Source organism: Natrix helvetica (assembly GCF_964273705.1).
Source record: "Natrix helvetica genome assembly, chromosome: Z".
Classification (NCBI taxonomy): domain Eukaryota; kingdom Metazoa; phylum Chordata; class Lepidosauria; order Squamata; family Natricidae; genus Natrix; species Natrix helvetica.
This window is the reverse complement of record NC_138554.1, coordinates 30,445,844-30,467,354: the sequence shown is the minus strand read 5'-3', so window position 1 is coordinate 30,467,354 and position 21,511 is coordinate 30,445,844. Positions and strand designations below refer to the sequence as shown.

Sequence of the window (21,511 nt, the reverse complement as noted above, 5' to 3'; positions counted from 1 at the left end):
CTAAGTTGCCAGGTTTACAAGCAATTGTGGGCCTCATAGGATTAATTGCTGCTTGTTGTGTGTTACTTCCGTGTGTATTACCTATTTTTGTCAGAACTATCTCTAATAGTTTATCCTTGTTGGCAGAGAGGAAGGCGACAGCCCAGGTAATGGCTATGTGGGAATATGACAGGCTTCGACCAAGGGAGGAACCTAATGGAGAACCGGAGTATGTGACTCTTCTGGATATGTCAGATGAGTCACAAAGGGGGGAGTGAGCTAGGCCAAAACTTTGGTTCAGGCTAAAAAGCTTGATATTAAAGGCTCCGGACTTTGGTCAGGCTAAAGTTCCTCCTTTTGCCAGGAAGGAGTTGCTGAGATGACATATGGTATTTTTATCTATAGCAGTGCAGACTGACCCAGACGGATGCATCCTGTTGTTCACTTCTGCTTTCTACCCCAAATGCCATGGATAAAATATGATAATGTCTGCACAATCCTTGAGATGCGTGTAACTCCCTTTTCTTGTCTTATCTTTAACTGAATGTCTGGACTAGGCATTTTTCAGTTCCTCTTAGGATCATATATGTCAAATGTACCACACAGATAATGTATACGTAATTTGGAGTATAAGAGTATGCTTTTGTAAACCCTTTGGGGTTCAAACGATTTGCTATGTTATGGCTGTTTGAACCTATGCATAATAAAACCTTTCCTGCATTGAAGAGATTGGCCTACTCCCTTCATTTCTACAACAACGATCTAGGCCAGTGATGGCAAACCTTTTTTGGCTTGCGTGCCATAAGTGGGGGGAGCACAGGGGGGTATTGTGTGGGCGTGCCGCACCCATAATGCAATGCGCCCCCACCCCAATGCGCATACACGCACTACAGGCGTGACCCCCATTTTTTGCATGCATTTTTTGCGCTCCCCAGGCTCCAGAGGTTTTATGGGAGCCTGGGGAGGGTGAAAACAGCCTCCCCCGCCCTCCCGGAAGCCCTCCGGAGGCTTCAGGGACCTTCAGGATGCTTCCCTGAAGCCTCCGGACCAGTCAAAACGAACCTTTGAGCAAATCAGAAGTCACTTCCGGTTTGCTCGGAGGGTCGTTTTGAGCGCTCCGAAGGCTTGAGGGACCTTCAGGACCCTTCCCTGAAGCCTCCGGAGCAGTCAAACTCCCAAACTTCCGGTTTGCCCATAGGGCTGGTTTTTTGCGCTCCGGAGCTTCAGGGAAGCTCATGACACCTCCGGAGGTGGGATGGGGGAGGCTCTTTTCACCCTCCCCAGGCTCCTATAAATGCTCTGGAGCCTGGGGAGGGTGAAAAATGGCTTTAAAAAAGGGTGAACTCGCGTGCCCTGACAAATGGCTCTGCATGCCACCATCACTGATCTAGGCTAACATTTCTCAACCATGGCAACCTTAAGATGTGTGGACTTAACCTCACTACGGAATTCTGGAAATCTGAAGCCCATGCATCTTAAAAGTTGCCATGGTTGAGAAATACTGATCTATTCTAGACCATTCAATGCTCCTGGGGGAATAGGACAGGAAGAAAAGAATTAATCTTGTCTTATTACTGTTCCTATTGCATTACATTTTCCTGTGTTCTGTTTTACTTTGGAACATCTGCAGTTTTGATGGAAAACACGCTCTCCCTTCTACTGGAATCACCAGGTAGTAAACCTGTAGGGGCAGATGTGTATCATGACCATCAAGGTAATTTCTGTTAGTCTTTGTACAAGCAAAAGAAATGCTGTACTGATTAATTTCCTTTATATTCTGTATGAAGATCAAACATGGGATCCACTTGTTCATATTAATAAATACAATAAATACATGTAGAGTATTATTTGTGTAATGTTGTTTTGAGTTTTGCTGCAATCTCTCATTTTTGTGAGACTAGCAGAATTGAGGTGAAAACAACAGTTGGGAATTCAAAATTGGACCTTTAAGACAATGCCTAACATTTGCGCTTCTGAAAGTCTTATTTTTGAAGCTGCAGATAACAAAATGTAAAGTATTATGATGGGATGGGAGGAATGAAACATGCAGTTTTATAGTTACTAGTAATGAGCTCTAGAAACCTGTCGTTTAGTGACTGATTGAAATAATGAACTCTAGTGAGGGGTTTCAAACTTGTCAATTTTAAGATATGTGGACTTCACTTGGCTGGGGAATTGGAGTTGAATCTTAAAAGTTTAAATAATACAATTAAAAGACAGTAAATGCAAGCATTTGTATTGACCCGTCAGAACCAAACTTACAATAGCATGGTTAAAATCGGCATAAAATATAGGGTCTAGCAAGAACGTTAATTAAACATGTATTGTGTGCGAGGAACCAACCCATGACAAACCTTACGGCCACGGAAGGCATAGATTGACACACAGCTGTTTCTGTACACACAAAGAGGGTTTCAGTCGATTGATGGCAACCGCTTTGGCAAACCACAGAAAATAAGAGTTCCTGTGGCACAATAAAATTTTGAACGCAGTGTTTGGATCTACTTGGTGACCCATAGCTAGTATATGTCTCGCGATGGCCGAAGAAGTCATTTTGTGGCCATGATTGCTGGAACTCTCATTTTCTGCGGTTTTCCGAAGCAGTTGCGATCAATCAATTGAAGCCTCCTTTGTGTATGCAGAAAACGCTGTGTGTCAATTTACGCCTTCCATGGGCATAGGGTTTATCATTGGTTGGTTCCTAGCACATGTTATACATTTAATTCTTGCTAGACCCTATATTCTCCTATGATCGTGGAGACAGCAGCCAGAATGGGTTGCTCTGTCCAGTAACCAATTGGACTGAGTCTATACGTGGTGTCATCGAGCCCTGGTGACTCCTCCCAGTTTAGACTCAGTCCAACTTGGACTAGCTGTGAGAATTGATCTCTCCTCCAAATTTGAGTTTTTTACCACTAATTAGCAATTTTCTCCAATTTTTTTCTCTTTAAATTGGTTTTTTTTGCACTATTTTTTTTTCTCCTGCTCATTTGAGCGGGAGATTCAAACTTGGTTCGAAGCCTCTTCTCCTCAGCCAGCCACGAGTTTGCTCTGGATAGCCTGCGATCTCAGTCAGACCACCCAACTCACGAGCTACAGCTCCGGGGCTTTCTACCACGGAGCTCTGAGTTCCTGGGCATCCAGAAAACACGCGACCAGCCCTTTCGCTCACAGTGACATCGGACCCGGTCAGCGGCCACTCTGTGAGGCAACCGGTCACAAAGTGCAGCGGCAGCCATCTTGCAGCTTCTAAAAGCTGTGAAGAGAGTGGTGGCCATTTTGAGGCTTGGAAAAGCCTCAAGGACTATGGTGGCCATTTTGCAGCTTTAAAAGCATGCAAAGAGCAGCAGCCACCTTTCGAGTGCCCAGCCATCCCGAGGTGATCGCAGAGGGAACTGCTGAGCTAAGGAGTGCCTGGCTGCAAGACAGGTAAGACCGTTGCCTGTTTATTTCCAGTTGGGGCTTTCATCTGGTAGTATGGCTGAGCAACCTATGGTAGTGGAAAAAAGCCTAGAAGAGGCAGGGCCAGCGGGAATAAAGAGCAGCAGGAAGAGGGAAGCCAAGGAGGCTCCTGATTCAGGGGTAAACCCCAAAACCTCCAAATCCTCTACCAGAGCTGAGGAGCAGAGACAAAAGGCCTTAGAGAAAGAATTTCAGCAGGCCCAAAAACAACAGGCAAACCAAATTATTCAGGCCTCTCCCCCTTCTCCCCGGGGGAATCAAGCCACCTCCCCAGGCCCACCCAAGCTGCCACCCATGGGTCCTTGTCCATCTTTGAATTACTCAGATGGGGAATTGCCTTCTTCAGCCTCTTCCTCCTCCATAGAACCAGATAGCAGAGGCAATTTCTTCTATGACACTCTCAATAGGGATTGCACTTTGAACAGGACAACCCCCCTACAGTTCAGTGCACAGGAGTCCCTCAGGCCTTGCTCTCCTCACCTACTGAAATGGCAGCCATAATCTCAGAAGCCATAAAGCAAGGCATTGCTGCTGGACTTCAACAGCGCCCCCCTCCTACACCATCTCATAGTCACAGGCACAGATCACCTGGGGATACCCAGCAACACCTTCCTTCTGCTTCTGCCTCTCAGGCTTCCATCTTTGGGGAGCCGGACAACCTCAGAGATTCAGACCTGTCTGATGATGAGGGGGGTTACTCTGGATGCCCCTGTATTTGCCGGATTATTCAAAACTGATCGCTTTAAATTCCTCCTACTAAAAGCAGCTAACTTACCACCTTCTTCTTCAGCTTCTTTTACACAGACTGAGATGGCGGAGCCAGCTACCACCCCCAGCACTCCGTTCACCGAACCTACAGTGGAAAAGGAGGTTATTCCTTCACCTAAAATCTTCATGAATGTGATCCAAAAAGCAGTAGGACTCCCCTAGCACAAGTTCACAGCCTACCAACTAGACAAACGCCTCTACAACGTCGCTCCGGAACTCACCAAATTTCTGGAGTGGATGCGCCGGTTACAGCCTTGTCTTCACCTACAGTGGTCTCTGGAGCCCCTGAAGAAGTCCTCAAACTCGAGGAGAAAAGGTCAGATCAAATCTTAGTCAAAAGTTATCAGGCAGGTGCCTGGGCAGAGGGCCTCCACAGCTACTTCCTTTTTCTCCAGGGCTACTCTAGTCTGAATAGAACATCTCCAGGAACGTATGGTGACCACGGACACTAGATCACACAGGGATCTAAATAAGATTAGGGCAGCCATTGAATGCTTCTCTTAATGCTGCCAGGTTCACTTCTAAAGCCATGGCCTCTTCGGTCATGGCCAGGCGCCTGCTATGGCTCAAACCATGGCAGGCAGATGTCCGTACCAAGTGGCGCCTCGCAGCCTCCCCTTTCAGTGGCATTCAGCTCTTTGGAGCTCCTTTGGATCCGTATCTCACAGAATCTAAGGACAAACGCAAAGTGCTTTCCTCTATCTATAAAAAGCAGGACAGTCGCCCCTCTCCTTTCTACAGGAGGTCACCCTTTCGGCCAGCGGACGGGGGATCCTCCTCCTCCTGTCCACAATGCCAGTCCTTCACCCCCAGACAGGTATCTAATCAGGACAGATCTAACCGAAACGCACAGTGTTTCCCCCCAAATAAGTCTTACTGGGGGAGGGGAGGTAATCGCCATCTCTCACGCCAAAAGTGACTATCTGGACTCTCTTCCAATCGAGGGTCGCCTAGCATTTTTCGCCCACCACTGGGAGGAGACCACAACAGACAATTGGGTAATCAAAATGATCAAATTCGGTCTTATGCTGGAATTCCTCTCCATCCCCCAGGAACACTTTGTACCTTGTTGTACCAACACTTTTTACTGTATCTCAGTGCCCTCGCAAGAGGTTTCTGATGGAGCAGGCCATTCAGCATCTGCTGGAGACTCGGGCTATCCAACCAGTTCCCCCTCATCAGAAAGGGCAGGGCTTTTATTCCCGCCTCTTTGTGGTACCAAAGTCTTCTGGGGGATGGAGAGCAATCCTGGATCTAAAGTCATTGAACCACCACATTGTTTACCGGTGGTTCAAGATGCACTCCCTATACACTATCCTACAGGGAGCCAGGAAAGGCAATTTTCTCACTTCGGTAGATTTAACTGAAGCTTACCTTCACATTCCCATCTTTGTAGACCACCAAAGGTTTCTCCATTTCTCTTATGGGGGGAGGCACTTCCAGTACCGAGCCTTTCTGTTCGGCCTCTCCTCGGCCCCCAAGGTATTCACAAAAGTGCTGGCAGCCCTAGCCGCCCACATCAGGTCATCTCCAATCCAGATTCTCTGCTACCTGGACGACATTCACCTGTTGTCCAGGTCACCTCTACAAGCAGAAAGGGATCTAGCTCTAACCATCCATGCCCTACAGAATCACGGGTTTGGAGTGAATCTCAAGAAGAGCCACCTCGTGCCCGGGACTCACATTCTTCACCTCAGAGTCATCATAGACACCGTGGCAGAGAAGATATTTATTTCCAATGACCGCATTCTCAGTCCCAAAGAGATAGTCAGCAGGGTCCTGCACCTACGCAAAGTGTCTCTACTTTTGCTTTCCCAACAATTGGGCAAAATGGTATCTTGCTCTGGGGTAGTCCCATGGGCCATGTTCCACAGCAGGACTCTCCAGTGGTTCATGCTCCCACATCGGAAGACCAACAGGAGCTGCTTCCCCCCACAGGGTTATCATTCCCAGGAGGTCACCCAGTCCCTCAAGTGGTGGCAGTCCCCAGCTATCTTGCAAGGGATGTTGTTCAGGGAACCGAGCCATCTCATTTTTACGACGGACACCAGCCTGACAGGATGGGGAGCGCACATGCAGGACCTGGTGCCGCAGGGTCAGTGGTCACTAGAAGAAAGCTAAAACAGCATAAATTGGCTAGAACTACAGGCAGTTCGTCTCGCCCTCATTCGTTTCCAACGCATGATCCAGGACAATCATATCCTTGTCCTGACTGACAACTCTACTACCAAGGCGCACATAAACAGGCAGGGGGGAACCCGGTCCTGGCCACTGATGCAGGAAGACAACCTATTGTGCCGATGGGCGGAATCTCACCTACTATCTCTCAGGCGGAACACATCTCGGGGGTCTCCAACGTCCAGGCAGACTGGCTGAGCTGTACCAGAATAGATCAGGCGGAGTGGAGTGTTCATCCAGACCTCTTCCATCGACTGACGCTTCAGTTCGGGTTGCCTGTCCTAGACCTGTTTGTTATAGCGGACAACAACCAAGTCCCCAGGTACTACTCACAGTTTGTGGACCCCATGGCAGAAGGGGTAAACACTCTCAGGTGCCAGTGGCCCAAGGGTCTCCTAAATTTGTTTCTGCTCCTCCCTCTCATCCAGAGGGTAGTTCGCAAGATGTTGGAATAGGAAGCAGAACTCTTACTGCTGGCACCCAATTGGTCACGCCAACCTTGGTTTGCCGACCTAGTGACACTGTCAGTCTCCCCTCCATGGCACATTCCACGGTCACCAATCTCTCTACACCAGGGGTCCGTTCTCCATCCTGACCCCCAGCGGCTACAATTAACCTCATGGTAATTGAGCGGCAAGCCTTAACAGCTGATAACATCTCCCTCAATGTCATTGCTACTATTCAGGCATTGCGCAAAAGTTCAATAAACTGTATTTATGATGCCACCTGGCAAGCATTTGCGCTCTAATGCTCCAATCCGAGGGGGTTCGGGAGTTCATGGCTTCCATGACAGCCATGGACCTGACTCAATTGATTCAGGGCCCTACACACGAGGGAGGCCACACACTGGACCTCGTTTTTGTCTCTGGCCAGTGGATGAATGATCTGGGAGTAGGGGATTTAACTATTACTCCCCTGTCATGGTCAGATCACTCACTTCTCCAACTTGACTTCCCTGGTGCTACCCCCGCTGCGGGGAGGCGGAGCCGGAAGATATTAGATGGTTCCGCCCCAAGCGCCTGATGGAACCAGATAAGTTCCAGATGGAGCTTGGGCCACCTCCTGTAGACCTGACCCGCCCCCGGGTAGAGGACCTGGTAGCCACATGGAATAGTGCGACTGCCGGGGCCCTAGACCGAGTGGCGCCTTTGCGGCCTCTCCTGCGGCAACGAACCACCCTGGCCCCTTGGTTTACCGAGGAGCTAAGGGTGATGAAACGCCACAAGAGACGCCTAGAGAGTCGTTGGAGATCCTCCCGCTCCGAATTTGACTGAGCACAAGTACGAACCCACTTAAGGATGTACCTTGTGGCATTGAGAGCGGCCAAACGTCGACATTGTGCCGCTCTCATTGCATCCGCAGAGAACCGCCCTGCCGCCCTGTTCCGGGTGACCCGCTCCCTTCTGTTTCAGAGGCCGCGGGAAGCCCCTTTACAGGGCAGGGCAGAGGAATTTGGGAAATATCTGCAGGATAAAATCGCTCAAATCCGGAGGGAATGGGTCCCTTTCAGTGGTCTAGTGGAGACGTCCGAGGCGAGTCTTGAGAGACCACTATGGGAGGAGTTTGACTCGGTTGCCATCGAGGATTTGGACAGGTTACGTGGACATCTGCGACCTACCACATGTTTATTGGACCCGTGCCCCTCCTGGCTTGTACTGGCATCCTGGGAGGTTACACGCGACTGGCTCCTGGGCCTAGCGAATGCTTCGTTGGGCGAGGGGTCTCTGCCGGCTGCCTTGAAAGAGGCGGTGGTGAGACCCTTACTCAAGAAGCCTTCCCTGGACCCAACGGAGCTAGCCAATTATCGTCCTGTCTCCAACCTTCCCTTTTTAGCGAAGGTTGTAGAGAGTGTGGTGGCCTATCAGTTTCCACGACACCTGGAGGAAAATGATTATCTAGACCCGCGCCAGTCCGGCTTCCGACCCGGGCACAGCATGGAGACGGCCTTGGTCGCGTTGGTTGATGATCTCTGGAGGGCCAGAGATAGGGGTTGTTCCTCTATCCTGGTCCTATTAGACCTCTCGGCGGCTTTTGATACCATCGACCATGGTATCCTGTTGCACCGGCTGGAGGGGTTGGGGGTTCGGGGCACCGTTTTACGGTGGTTCGGGCTCCTACCTCTCCGGCCGGACGCAACGTGTGTTGACAGGGGAGCAGAGATCGGCCCTGAGCCCCCTCACTTGTGGGGTGCCACAGGGGTCGGTTCTCTCGCCACTCCTGTTCAACACATATATGAAGCCACTGGGCGAGATCATTCGTGGTTTCAGGGTGGGATATCATCTGTACGCTGATGATACTCAGCTGTACATCTCCACCCCGAACCACCCCAACGAGGCCGTCGAAATGATGTCCCGGTGCTTGGAAGCCATACGGGTCTGGATGGATGACAACCGACTCAAACTCAACCCCTCCAAGACGGAGTGGCTGTGGCTTCCGGCCCCCCGGTTCAACCAGTTGCTTCCATCTCTGGCCATCGGGGGCATGCAACTGGCCCCCGTGGAGCGGGCGCGCAATTTGGGCGTCCTCCTGGATGCCCGGCTGTCCATGGATGACCATGTGACAGCCGTGGCAAGGGGGGTGTTCCACCAGGTCCGCCTGGTGCGCCAATTGCGCCCCCTATTGGACCGGGATGCCTTACGCACAGTCACTCATGCGCTGGTGACGTCTTGCCTAGACTACTGCAATGCTCTCTACATGGGGCTTCCCTTGAGATGCACTCGGAGACTGCAGTTGGTCCAGAATGCGGCCGCGCAGGTGATTATGGGGAGTACTAGATACTCCCATGTAACACCTCTCCTGCGCGAGCTGCACTGGCTTCCTGTGGTCTATCGGGTGCGTTTCAAGGTTCTGATTACGATCTTTAAAGCACTCCATGGCACAGGACCTAGTTATCTGCGGGATCGCATCCTGCCCCATACATCCCTACGACCAATCCGTTCGCACAGAGAGGGACTTCTCCAGGTGCCGTCCACCAAACAGTGTCGGGGGGCGACGCCTAGGAGCAGAGCCTTCTCTGTGATGGGCCCAGCCCTGTGGAATGACCTTCCCCTTGACATCAGGATTACCTCCGATCTCCGCTCCTTCCGTGTAAAGCTCAAGACCCACCTCTTCCAATTAGCTGGCCTGGCTCAACCATAGTTTATCCCCTTGCTCCTGACAGTCTTTTTTAAATTTGGAATTTTAACTGAGGGTATTTTAATTGTTAATTTTAATTCTATTATTATTAGTGTATGCATTTAACGATTGTTACCTCCTCCATGTACATGTACGGGTATGTGTTTGTATGTATGTGTATATGTATTGTATGTATATGTATATTTGTATGGGTTTTTATTGTACGCCGCCCCGAGTCCTTCTGGAGAGGGAGCGGCTAACAAATTAAATTTATTCTATTTATTCTATTTATTCAATCTGACTATTGACCCGCTAAGCACGTCCATCCCTCATGTGCTGGACTTCTTACAGAGAGGGCTAGATCAGGGTCCCACCCCTAATACACTACATTGACAGGTGGCCGCCTTGTCTTCCGTCCTGGACGGCCTTTCCTCAGAACATCTTTCCACACACCCATTGGTCCGGAGATTCCTCCACGGAGCCTCGAACCTCCGACCTCCAGTCATCCATAAATACCTGACTTGGGATTTGCCTCGGGTCCTGGAGGCTCTCTCCTCCCCTCCATTTGAACCATTGAGGTCCACATCATTGAAATTGCTGTCACTCAAGACTTTATTTTTAGTGGCTATAACATCTGCCAGTCACATTCTGATTTAGCTGCCCTTTCAATGAGACATGATCTGTGCATATTCCACCCTGCCCGTGTGGTCTTAAGACTTGATCCAACTTTCTTACCAAAGGTCAATAGCCGTTTTCACAGGGGCCAAGAATTGACCTTGCCTGATTTCTGTCCGTCTCCTCATTATGACAGGGAGCGCAAATGGCACACCCTTGATGTACACTGAACCCTTAAAATCTACATTGACCGCACGGCCTCGCTCTGCCATTCAGAATCTCTCTTTGTTTGTTTTCACCAGGCCTCCTTGGGAAACAAGGCCTCATCGTCGAGTCTGGGGCAGTGGATAAGGGCCTATATTAAGATGTCTTATGAACTTCAGTCCTTTCAGGTTCCACAGAACATTACAGCTCATTTTACCCGAAGTGCAGCAACTACGGCAGCTTGGTCTACACAGGCTACCTTAGAAGAAGTTTGCTGAGCAGCCACATGGATGTCTCCCATGGTCTTCATACGCCACTACAAATTAGACAAGTATGTGTCGGCTGATGCAGCTTTTGGACACAGAATGCTACAAGTACATGTGCCTTAACAAACTTTGCTTTATCGTTCCCACCCTAGTGAACAGCCCATTCTTTGGTATGTCCCAGTCTGGCTGCTCTCTCCACGATCATAGGAGAATGGCCTTTGGTCTACCTGATACACTCATTCTGTGACGTGGAGACAGCAGCCAGCCCCACTCTAGTGAAAATCACTCTGAACTTTTTGTGCGGAAGAGAGTATGCATTTCGCAGTTATTTTTTGTTTCACAATTCTCACTTGAGTTTACAGTCTACTTCGTCTAAACTGGGAGGAGTCACCAGGGCTCAATGACATCACAAGTGTAGACTCAGTCCAATTGGTTACTGGACAGAGCAACCCAGTCTGGCTGCTGTCTCCATGTCACAGAGAATGAACGTATCGGGTAAAAGGACCAACGCCCATTTTATGCTGATTGTAAACATGTGATTGTAAGTTTGATACTGACGAGTCAATACAAAATGCTTGCATCTACCGCTGTTCGTCTTTTAATTGTATTATTTAAATTATTAAAGGGGAATAATTGTTTTAAATATCTTAAAAGTTCTCAAAGTTGAGAAATATTGTACTGATGTAAACTATCCAGAGCTCATGGTGGACTTGAAAGACACAGAAGGAAGGAAACATTAATTTTGGGCTACTAACAGCTTTTATGTAATGTAATGTTTTATTTTGGAATGTCTACAGCTGCCAGGTTAGATCATGGAATATCTTTCGGCTCAAAGTCATCAAGTTCATTTTTCAACCCAAGGGCAAAGAGATGTGCTGTACCACGAGAGAAAGTTAAAGGTAATTCCCATAATCACAGTGGAAGGCTAAGGCCATTTTCACAAATGTCCATGATCCCAAAGGTGCTTTTTTCAAGAAGCAACTGGACTTTCCTTAACCAGAAAAAATTCTTTAACCACATTTGGGACAACCATGACTTGGATGACTGAGAATCTCCATAGACAAATGTACATTACACTTTGCATGCAAGTCAAACGTGGAATGCGGTTTGTGTCAGTAACGACAAAGTGACTAAAATTGTTTTGACCCAGTTCCCCAAGCACAACAAACCCTCTGATGTGAACTCAAAATATTCCTTTATTAGGAATGTTGGCAGCCCTGGCCAAAATGTTTCTCCCACAGGCTAACAAGTCCATCAGTCCAAAGATGAATAGTTGTCTACCACACCTATTCATCTCCACCCACTGCCTTTTATCCCCAGAGCTAGGGTGGGGCCTCACTAGCAGCGGTGGCACTTCCTTCCCCAGGATCTGCCCACAGCTTTTCCACTGCTCTCCCTTCTCTGCCTTTACCCAGGCATTGGACCCAGCTGTTCCTCCTCTTCTTCATCAGCCACCCCCAGATGAAGGGGGCTGTTGACTCTCCATCTGAGGGCTGGGCCAGTCTCTGCCCCTCTCTCCCTCTCTCTCTCTCTCTCTCTCTGCCAGCTCCATTCCCTCTTCCCCCTCAGAGCTCTCAGGTTGCCCTGATGCTGACCCTTACTCCCACACCTCCTCCTCCTCTGATTTGGCTGCTGGAAGGGCCAGCGGCTGACAAGCCACAACAAAAATAATAAAAGTAGGAAATATATTTATTTATATGACTGCCCAAGCTTGCCAAACCAAATCTGGGTTGCTAACCTAAAATAATCAACAGTAATACCAATAAGAACAAAAAAATTCATTCCTGTTATCAGTCTTCTGAGATGGGAACATTTAACATCACAAATGTCCACGGGGGGGTGGGGGGGGGGTACAAAAGTTGTAACTGTGAAAAATGGTCATAAGTCACTTTTTTTCAGTGCTGTGGTAACTTTAAAAAATCACTAAATGAACTGTTGTAAGTCAAGGACTAACTGTAGCCAGATAACACAAAAAGGATCTTATTCTGTTGTTCCAGCTCTGATTAATAAAGCTAAAATACAACACCTGGATTAACAAGCATCATCATTTCCCTTCTGTCTTGCCTCAACTCAAAAATAAAATATAAATATTAGAATGGATTCGTTCTTTTATTTCAAACCTATTTCTTTTATTGAAACGTGATTTCAACTTATTAAGAGTAATCACTTTGGTAAAAAGTTAAGAAGATGGACAACAAATGAATGTTTTGGATAAGGGTGGATTTTAAAAGTGAAAAGGTGAAGATATGAGATGATCATTATATGGATTTGATTAAATAAGTAAATAATATAGCAATAGCAATAGCACTTAGACTTATATACCACTTTACAGTGCTTTACAGCTCTCTTTAAGCGGTTTACAGAGTCAGCATATCGCTCCAACAATTTGGGTCCTCATTTTGCCCACCTCGGAAGGATGGAAGGCTGAGTCAACCTTGAGCCTGGTGAGATTTGAATTGCCAAATTGCAGTCAGCCGGTAGTCAGCAGAAGTAGCCTGCAGTACTACACACTAACCACTGCGCCACCATGGGAGAAATTGTTCAGGACATAATGTAGTCTAGAGTTACATTAATAGTTCTCCTCTTACACTATGATTTTTGCCTCTATTTAGGGGGGAAATCGCTCCATCCAGCAAAAGGTTCAAACAGGCAAGTTGACATATTCAATGTAAAAAAAAAAAACTGCTAAGAGGAAATTAAAGGTAAATCTTGATGGGTTTTGAACATCTCCAATACTGAGATTCTCTTTTTCACCAGCTCAAGCAGCAGAACTAAGGAAGAAGAATCTCCTCTTTTGAAATTGGTATCCCTGCAGAATGCAGATGGCTCCTGGCCTCATGGGCCTGTCCTAGCTGCCATACTAGACTTGAGTGAAGCTGATGTAAGTTTCTGTACATCTTCCCTAATGAACAGCAAAATCTTTATTCATTTATTGTCTATTGATAGAAAAAGCTTTATCGAGTCCATGTTCAGCTTAATTTAAGGGATTACAGAATTAAAATCATGTAAGCTTTCTAAAACCCTCCAAATGCAGAGGCCATCAAATCACCCATAGCAAGGATAGAAGCAAGAAATCGTGAGAGTTGTATTCCGGAATATCCAGAGGATAGCAGATTCCAGAATTCAGAACAAACAAACAAAATCTTTGACATTGATAGAAAGTAAGCAGACATTTTTAGGAACACCGGAGTTGTCAAAATAGATAGGATGATAGGCCAATGCATGTTTACTCTCTTTAAACCCTGATGTTGCCATGATGGGGGATGGAAGGGCACAGCCATTTTACGTGGCTCTTCCCCTAAAAACATCTTCAATATTTCATGCATTTTATGGAGCATTTAGCTCAATCAACAAAGCTACCTCAGCATTAGGACATGGAGTGAACTAGACACTGGAGATGGTTACCAATAATCAGAGTTGGAGTGGTAGGGAAGATATCTTAACTGAATTTAACTCCATGGAAAACATGGAGTGAAATTATGGATTCTTAATTATTGTTAATGAAAACTATGGTATCCATTATCTATTTACTTTGAATTCTGGATAACAGCTAGCTTGTATTTCTGATTTAGTTACTGAAGTTATTTTTAGCCATCATTTGGAAAAATATTTTGCACATATTTTGTACAGGAATAATATGTAATGCTCATTTAGCATCTTTTCCCTATTGCTTTCAGGTGGTCTCAGATATATGGGCAACAGTGCTGGCTGTTCTCTGGCTTCATTTGAAAGCTGCAGAGCAGAAAGACGAATGGGAACTGCTGGAAGAAAAAGCTGTCCATTGGCTCCAAGTGAATGCAGGTGATGTATTGAGAGTAGCTTGTAACGGGAAACCAATGTCAGGATAAGAAATAGTAGTGTGTGGCAGTCCTTAATCTACCTCATGGAAACAGCTAATCAATACTAGATCTTGTTAGTACTTGGTGGCCATGGGGAAATCCTGGAACTGATTCCCAGACCCAGAAGTTGAAGAAACATCTTAAAAGAAGGCAGTAGCATCAATTGTGCATTGTTTCCAAGAAGGCTACCTTGAAATGTCCATGAGGTAACCAGGAATTTGATTCAAGGGAATCTTTGTTTTATGCAAAAAGATTTGGTGAATGAAATTCTAGCAACAGTACTACTTAATGCCATCCTTCTTGCCAATTCTAGTTCTTCTTGAAGGTGGTTTTTTTTATGGATCAGCTCCTTAGAATTCCCCAGACATAATAGTCATTGCTGAGAATTCTGGGAATTGACTTCCTGAAGTTTACAGGGCATCCAAATTCATGTGAACTGTCTTTTAGACATTGGAAGATGTGCTAAATGCCATTATATTATTTAAACTGAGGTGGGTGTTGCTTGAACAATCATGATTCTTGACTATTCATTTACAGGAGATCAACTGGCTAAGTATGTGAATGATGGCAATGAAGTTCTGGGAAGTAGAGTCAGCCCCCAGGTATTCGGGCTCTGAGTTTACAATGTCATCCTAGGCCTGAAACTGGAACATCTGCATCTATTCTGCTTCTATTCTTGTTGAAATGTAACCTGCTGCAACCTCCATTAGAAGCTATTAGTCCTGGGTTGTCAATCTCTTGACATTCCCAGTGCCTTGCTTACAAACTCACTAAATTCTAATGCATCACAAATTGCTCTGTTGGTGCATTGATATGCAAGCATTCTAGGCATAAATGTAGCAATAGCAATAGCATTTAGGCTTATGTATCACCCTATAGCATTTTACAACACTTTTCCCCAGAGCAGCATTAACCTCAAAATAATATTTATGGTTCGTTGTCAATTTCATTATGCTAGCAGTATAAAATAAGGAAGGGGATGCTTACAAAAAAAGCTACTTTGGTGAAGTGATTAAGGCATCAAGCAGAAATCAGGAGGTTGTGAGTCTTGTTTCAAGCATAAAACCAGCAGGGTGACCTTGAGGTAGTCACTCTCTTGTAGCCTTAGGAAGCAGGCAATGGTAAACCACTGCTGAAAAACCTTGCCAAAAAAACAAACTGCAGGGTCTACTTCCAACCTTCACCAAAAGTCAACAATAACTCAAAGGCACACACATGATTAGATATAATATGAGCTGCTCTCACTATTTGTAGTTTGATTTAATATCCATATTAAGTTTGCAAATAAGAACAGTAAGTTTAAAATAGTTCTAAAATGTTGAATTATGCATTTTATACTTGGAGTTTATCAGTGTATAAAGAATTTTGGATTTATTGAATTTGAAGGGGATTGTTCTCTTATACCACCCCAAGCATACAATCTTGGATAGATGGTAAAAATTCGTAACATTTATATGATGAATAGAATAACTACCCTACATAAAGATTTAATGCCGTGTTTAAAAATTGGCCTTTGTTTTTATCTTGGGTATAAATGTGACTACTTTTTGGTCAGGTGCTTATTGTTGGGGCACTGGTCATCCCCAATGAAATAGATTACTAAAGGAGTGAAATTAATGAAGTTTCTAAGATGCGCACATGGTTTACTGTTTGACAAAGTATGCTACACAGACCCTTGAGTCAAATTCTTTTCCTAAATAAATGAGTGTTTTCTGGGGCAGGCACAAAATGATAACACTCCTGCTCAAATTGTCAAGATAAAGCCTGTAAATAACTTTGCATGCAATCTTTCAGCAGATGGCAGCATCTCTAATTTTGCCTGAGCTAGGAAGATAAGCATAATAATACCTTATTAAATATAAGGCCACATAAGCTTAGGTCAGGGATATCAACAAGACCATCCCCCACAGTCTTAAATATTTAAAGTGATCCAGCTCAGATTTGCTCCCAGATTAAATCAATTTAATAGGCTCTGAATACAGTTAGTCCTTGATTTATGTCCACAATTAAGCCCAAAATTTAAGTTAAGAGAGACATTTGTTACAAGTTGTTCCCCATTTTATGATCTTTCTAATCCACAGTTGTTAAGTGAATCATTGCAGTTGTTAAATTAGTAGCACGGCTGTTAAGTGAATCTTCCTTCCCCATGGACTTTGCTTGTCAGAAGGTAGCAAAAGCTGTTCACGTGATCTCGTCATAAATATGAACCAGTTGCCAATCATCCAAATTTTGATCACATGACCACAGGGACGCTGCAACGGTTGTAAGTGTGAAAAATGCTCAGAAGTCACTTTTTCAGTGCTGTTGTAATTTTGAACGGTCACCAAGTTGTAAATCAAGGACTACCTGTACCAACAAATAATGTAATCTAATGCATCATTCTTTAAATCTTTCAGATTATATGAGTAACAATTAGACTTTTGCCAAACATGGTAAAGGTAAAATATAAGGACAGTAACTGGGTAACAACTGCATTTTAAAAAATTAATGAAAAAATATCTAAAAGTGCTCTGGAGTAAAAGAAACGAATAGCTACAAAAATGTAAATATCCCGGTAAGAGATTTTAGCGATGCTTCTCCAAAGATTATATTCTACAACTCATCAGTTCACATGACCAGTAGTTGACAGCAAAAATGAGATTTCTGTATGTCTGTGTTGCCATTTAGATTTTCGCAGCTCAGATCTTTATACACTATATTGCCAAAATATTCGCTCACAACTACTTCTGATTATGTGGATGGGTGAGCGAATACTTTTGGCAATATAGTGTAGTCCTATACTTGGGTGATTATAGAGTATATATAAGATTTTATTCAATGACAACAGATCTTACTAAATCTATGACATTAGAGATTGTTGGAGGAAAAAAATCCCATTCGAATCTAGTCTTAACCAGAGTCCACCCAGTTGCATTAGGTAAAGCCTTAATTTTAGACTTCCATTTTTAATAGAGGTGCTAAGCTACACTATATTGCCAAATGTATTCGCTCACCCATCCATACAATCAGACTCAGTTGTGAGTGAATACTTTTGGCAATATAGTGTACCTTAAAAGGTTGCGGTAAGGACTGCTGCGATAGCATGGAAGTAACTGAAATTGTTTTCTATTGCTACTGTTTTGATCTCATTCTCACAATTTCTTAGATGGCATTTTTTGAGTGTGCTGAAGTTGTTTTTCTTATACATCTCTCAATAACTCTACAGTGTCCTTGGATACCTAGGCTCCTTCACTGAAAAAGTCCTGTGGGAGATGTTTCCACACAATTTTCTCCTTTGGGATTTCACCAAAGCAAGAGAGGTTGCAGATCCCTAGGAAAATGAGAAATGAAAAGCCAGACATTCACACACTTTCATCAATCACTTCAGCAGAAGAATCTAATGACCCACTCAATATTACTAAGCACGAATTGGAATCATTGATTGTATTAGTGTGACAGTGGATATTAAGGCAGAGGTCTCTAACCCCTGGTCCATGGACCGGCATCAGGCCTCGGCATGCCAGAAATTGGGCCCTGCAAACAAGTAAAATCCCATCCATGGGATGCAGGCAGCATGCCCCATCCAGTCCAGGGGCCACTGTATTAAGATATATAGTATAGTCAGTGTAATTTTACCTTCCAGCATCTTCCTACAAATACACTTGGGGAAAGAGGTTACATTGGATTTATCATGAAAACTTAACATTTTCTGCATTGGTGACAGAGCATTCAACAATAGATGTCTCCCACAAAATGTCTGGGATGGTCCTTGCAAAGTATTTACGTACTCAGAGACTACTCCTATATGCATGATTCTAAATCAGTGTAATTAAGTATCTCCACATTGAGAAAAACAATTCAAATTACAATAAAGAAAATCACAAGAATATAGAGATATGCACTAAATCATCCTAGAGCCCAAATAAAGTCATTTTCATTGTTTTCCTGTACACAAGGAAAGTAGGAGAAAATTGCTCTGGGTGAAATATGCTTTATTATTTATCAAATTTATATGGCCATCTCCCAAGACATTACTCTGGGCAGTGTGCAGCAAAATTAAATATATGTATAAAAACTATAAAACTCAATGGAACTGCATCTACATGGAGGGAAGTATGCAGTGGAGTAGCCCAAAGCTCTGTTTTGGGCCCAGTACTCTTCAACATCTTCATCAATGATTTGGATGAGGGGATAAATGGGGAACTCATCAAATTTGCAGATGACACCAACCTGGCAGGAATAGCCAACACTCCAGAAAATAGGCTAAAGATACAGAAGGAAAGGATCTTGACAAACTTGAACATTGGGCACTATCTAATAAAATGAAATTCAATGGTGAAAAGAGTAAGGTTCTACATTTAGGCAAGAAAAACGAAATGTACAGGTACAGTATAGGTGGTACCGTGCTCAACTGTAGTAATTGTGAGAGGGATCTTGGAGTCCTAGTGGACAACCATTTAAATATGAGCCAGCAGTGTGCAGCAGCTGCCAAAAAAGCCAACACAGTTCTAGGCTACATAAACAGAGGGATAGAATCAAGATCACGTGAAGTATTAATACCACTTTATAATGCCTTGGTAAGGCCACACTTGGAATACTGCATTCAGTTTTGGTCGCCTCAATGTAGAAAAGATGTGGAGACTTTAGAAAGAGTGCAGAGAAGAGCAACAAAGATGATTAGGGGACTGGAGACTAAAACATATGAAGAACCGTAGCAGGAACTGGGTATGACTAGTTTAATAGAAAGAAGGACTAAGGGAGACATGATAGTGTTCCAATATCTCAGGGGTTGCCACAAAGAAGAGGGCGTCAAACTATTTTCCAAGGCACCTGAGGGTAGAACAAGAAGCAATAGGTGGAAACTAATCAAGGAGAGAAGCAACTTAGAACTGAGGAGAAATTTCCTGACAGTTAGAACAATAAATCAGTGGAACAGCTTGCCTCCAGAAGTTGTGAACACTGGAAGTTTTTAAGAAGATGTTGGATAGCCATTTGTCTGAAATGGTATAGGGTTTCCTGCCTAGGCAGGGGGTTGGACTAGAAGACCTCCAAGGTCCCTTCCAACTCTGCTATTGTATTGTGTTTTATTGAGCACAGGCATATAAACCGCCCCATACAATTGGATTAGCAATGAGCCACCTCAAGATCTCATTGGTCCCCTGAGAACCCCAGGCCTGATAACAAAGCCAGCTCTTCAGAAACCTCTGAGAAATAAGGGGTGAGGCTTATTGGAGGAGGGATATTCCATAATGGCCAACTCTTGTCATCTGGCCCAAGCCCTCCTTAATTTCCAGTTGGAGGGAACTTTGAGCAGCCCCGCTCCAAAGTTCAAAGTAGAAAGGCAAAATCATGCTTGCCAAGGCATTTCCTGGTATCTCCCATTGTCACGCCACATAAGGCTTTATAGATGATGATCTGCATTTTAAAATGGTCCCAGCAACCTACAGATAATTATTCTACTTCCCACAAAAGAAGACAACCCCTTCCCCAGTTTCTGATTGACAATCTGGAAAAAGAATTCAAGAAAGGTATGAGTAGAGAATAGAATTGTATGAGTTCTATACAAGCAATTACAAATATTGGTGGGACCCCAAGCCTCTTCTCTCATTTCTAGTACCTCCTGAATAAACTGGATATCTTGTCTCCATTGTAAAAAATAACCTTTCTTGTAGGGCTGTTGCAATAAATAAGCAGTATATATCTACAGAGAAAATTTAAAGAAGACCATTATTTAGGCACAGATCTTGTACCTATATAATATATAAATTGGCTACCAATGTACTAATTCAATAGACCCTTTCCAGTTTATAACTTTGGGTACCATTCTCTCTACCTTGTATGACATAGAACCTGCACCTTCAGGAAATGCTGTAAGTTGGGAGAGCAAAAATGATAGCCAAAAATTATAAGGAGAGCTAGGTTTAGATAAATAATATTTTTCATAGAGGCCTTAGCCTCTTATAAGAACTGAACCACTGGCTTTTAAAGATGGTATTTTGCTTGCTGAGCAGATAAAGACAAAAAATCATTGCAACAGAATATTATTGTGTGAAGTAGATGCCTTCCTAAAAGAAAAGACTCAATGCCCTTAGGAAGTTTCGGACTGCAACTTCTATCATCCCAGATCAGTAGCTGGGACTTATGGGTGATATGTTCTAAAACATCCAGAAGCAACACTGTCCACAAGAACTGATCCCCCCCCCCCCAGTAATGTTATTCTCTCCCACTTAGGAATCCTGTCATCTCTTATGAAAGGCGTCCAAAACAAATCATATGGCTTCAGCTAATTACTTTTTATTAATTACTAATTACAACCAATTTCATTGTATTTAAGTACAATGGCAATAAAGATTATACTTGCTTCTTCAAAAATCACTTCTTCCACCCATATGCAAACAATCAGGAAAGAAAACTGTTTTATGAGTTGAACAAACTACAGGACACTGGTCTTGGACTTCTTTTATTATCAGAAAATAGGGCCCAAACAACAAATAATTTCTGGCCCAAAATGCAATATCGCCAGAGAGTCCTTTGAAGCCAAAGACTTTCTTCCAGGATTTCTTCTTTCTTTTCCACATTGTAGTTAACCTATAATGGCTGGATTTCCAATGCCTATTCTGCTACTAACCCAGCCAAACTCTGCTTAGCTGTTCTGAGATTAGCCAAAGTCAACTAAGCACTTTCATCTGCCAATAAATCTGCTCTTAAAGGAACAGCGACAGACTAAATTTAATTGCACAGCATTTAGGAAAATTAATTGATTAATTAGAAATATTCGGGTACAAAAAGAGGTACAAACCAGAGTGGGTAGCAAACCTCTTTAGCAGGTCCAACCAGGCTTCTCAAAGTAAACTAAAAATGGGGTTAGCCATTTCGGGGAGCAACCTCGGGATTACGTGAACCAAGTTCGGTTCACTGATTAGTTGCGAAATATATTCCAATTTGTATTTCCTGCATCCTACAATAATCAAAGTATTATAGCTATTCCCTACCATCTTGTTCCAAGACGCCTCCTCTTCTCTGGTGTCCTCACCCCAAACTCACTTTTAAAAACTTCTACACTGAATCCTCTAAGCCTTAGGGGAACTGGGGGACTAAACTCTTAAA

The 21,511-nt window shown here is 44.3% G+C and overlaps 1 protein-coding gene across 4 annotated transcripts in view; it reads left to right on the top strand.

The window, feature by feature from the left end:
- The window catches only part of LOC309381458 (von Willebrand factor A domain-containing protein 5A-like), a 55,356-nt gene extending 38,725 nt beyond the window's left edge, over positions 1-16,631 (top strand). For 2 of the 4 annotated variants that reach the window (XM_081932465.1, XM_081932464.1), the window contains exons 18-23: positions 1,610-1,693; positions 11,384-11,485; positions 13,199-13,235; positions 13,344-13,467; positions 14,264-14,387; positions 14,963-16,631. In XM_081932465.1, coding sequence (XP_081788591.1) covers positions 1,610-1,693; positions 11,384-11,485; positions 13,199-13,235; positions 13,344-13,467; positions 14,264-14,387; positions 14,963-15,042 — 551 coding nt within the window. In that variant the 3' untranslated portion in view covers positions 15,043-16,631. The other 2 variants (XM_081932467.1, XM_081932466.1) reach the window with 2 other exon arrangements.
- Positions 16,632-21,511: the final 4,880 nt, after the last annotated feature.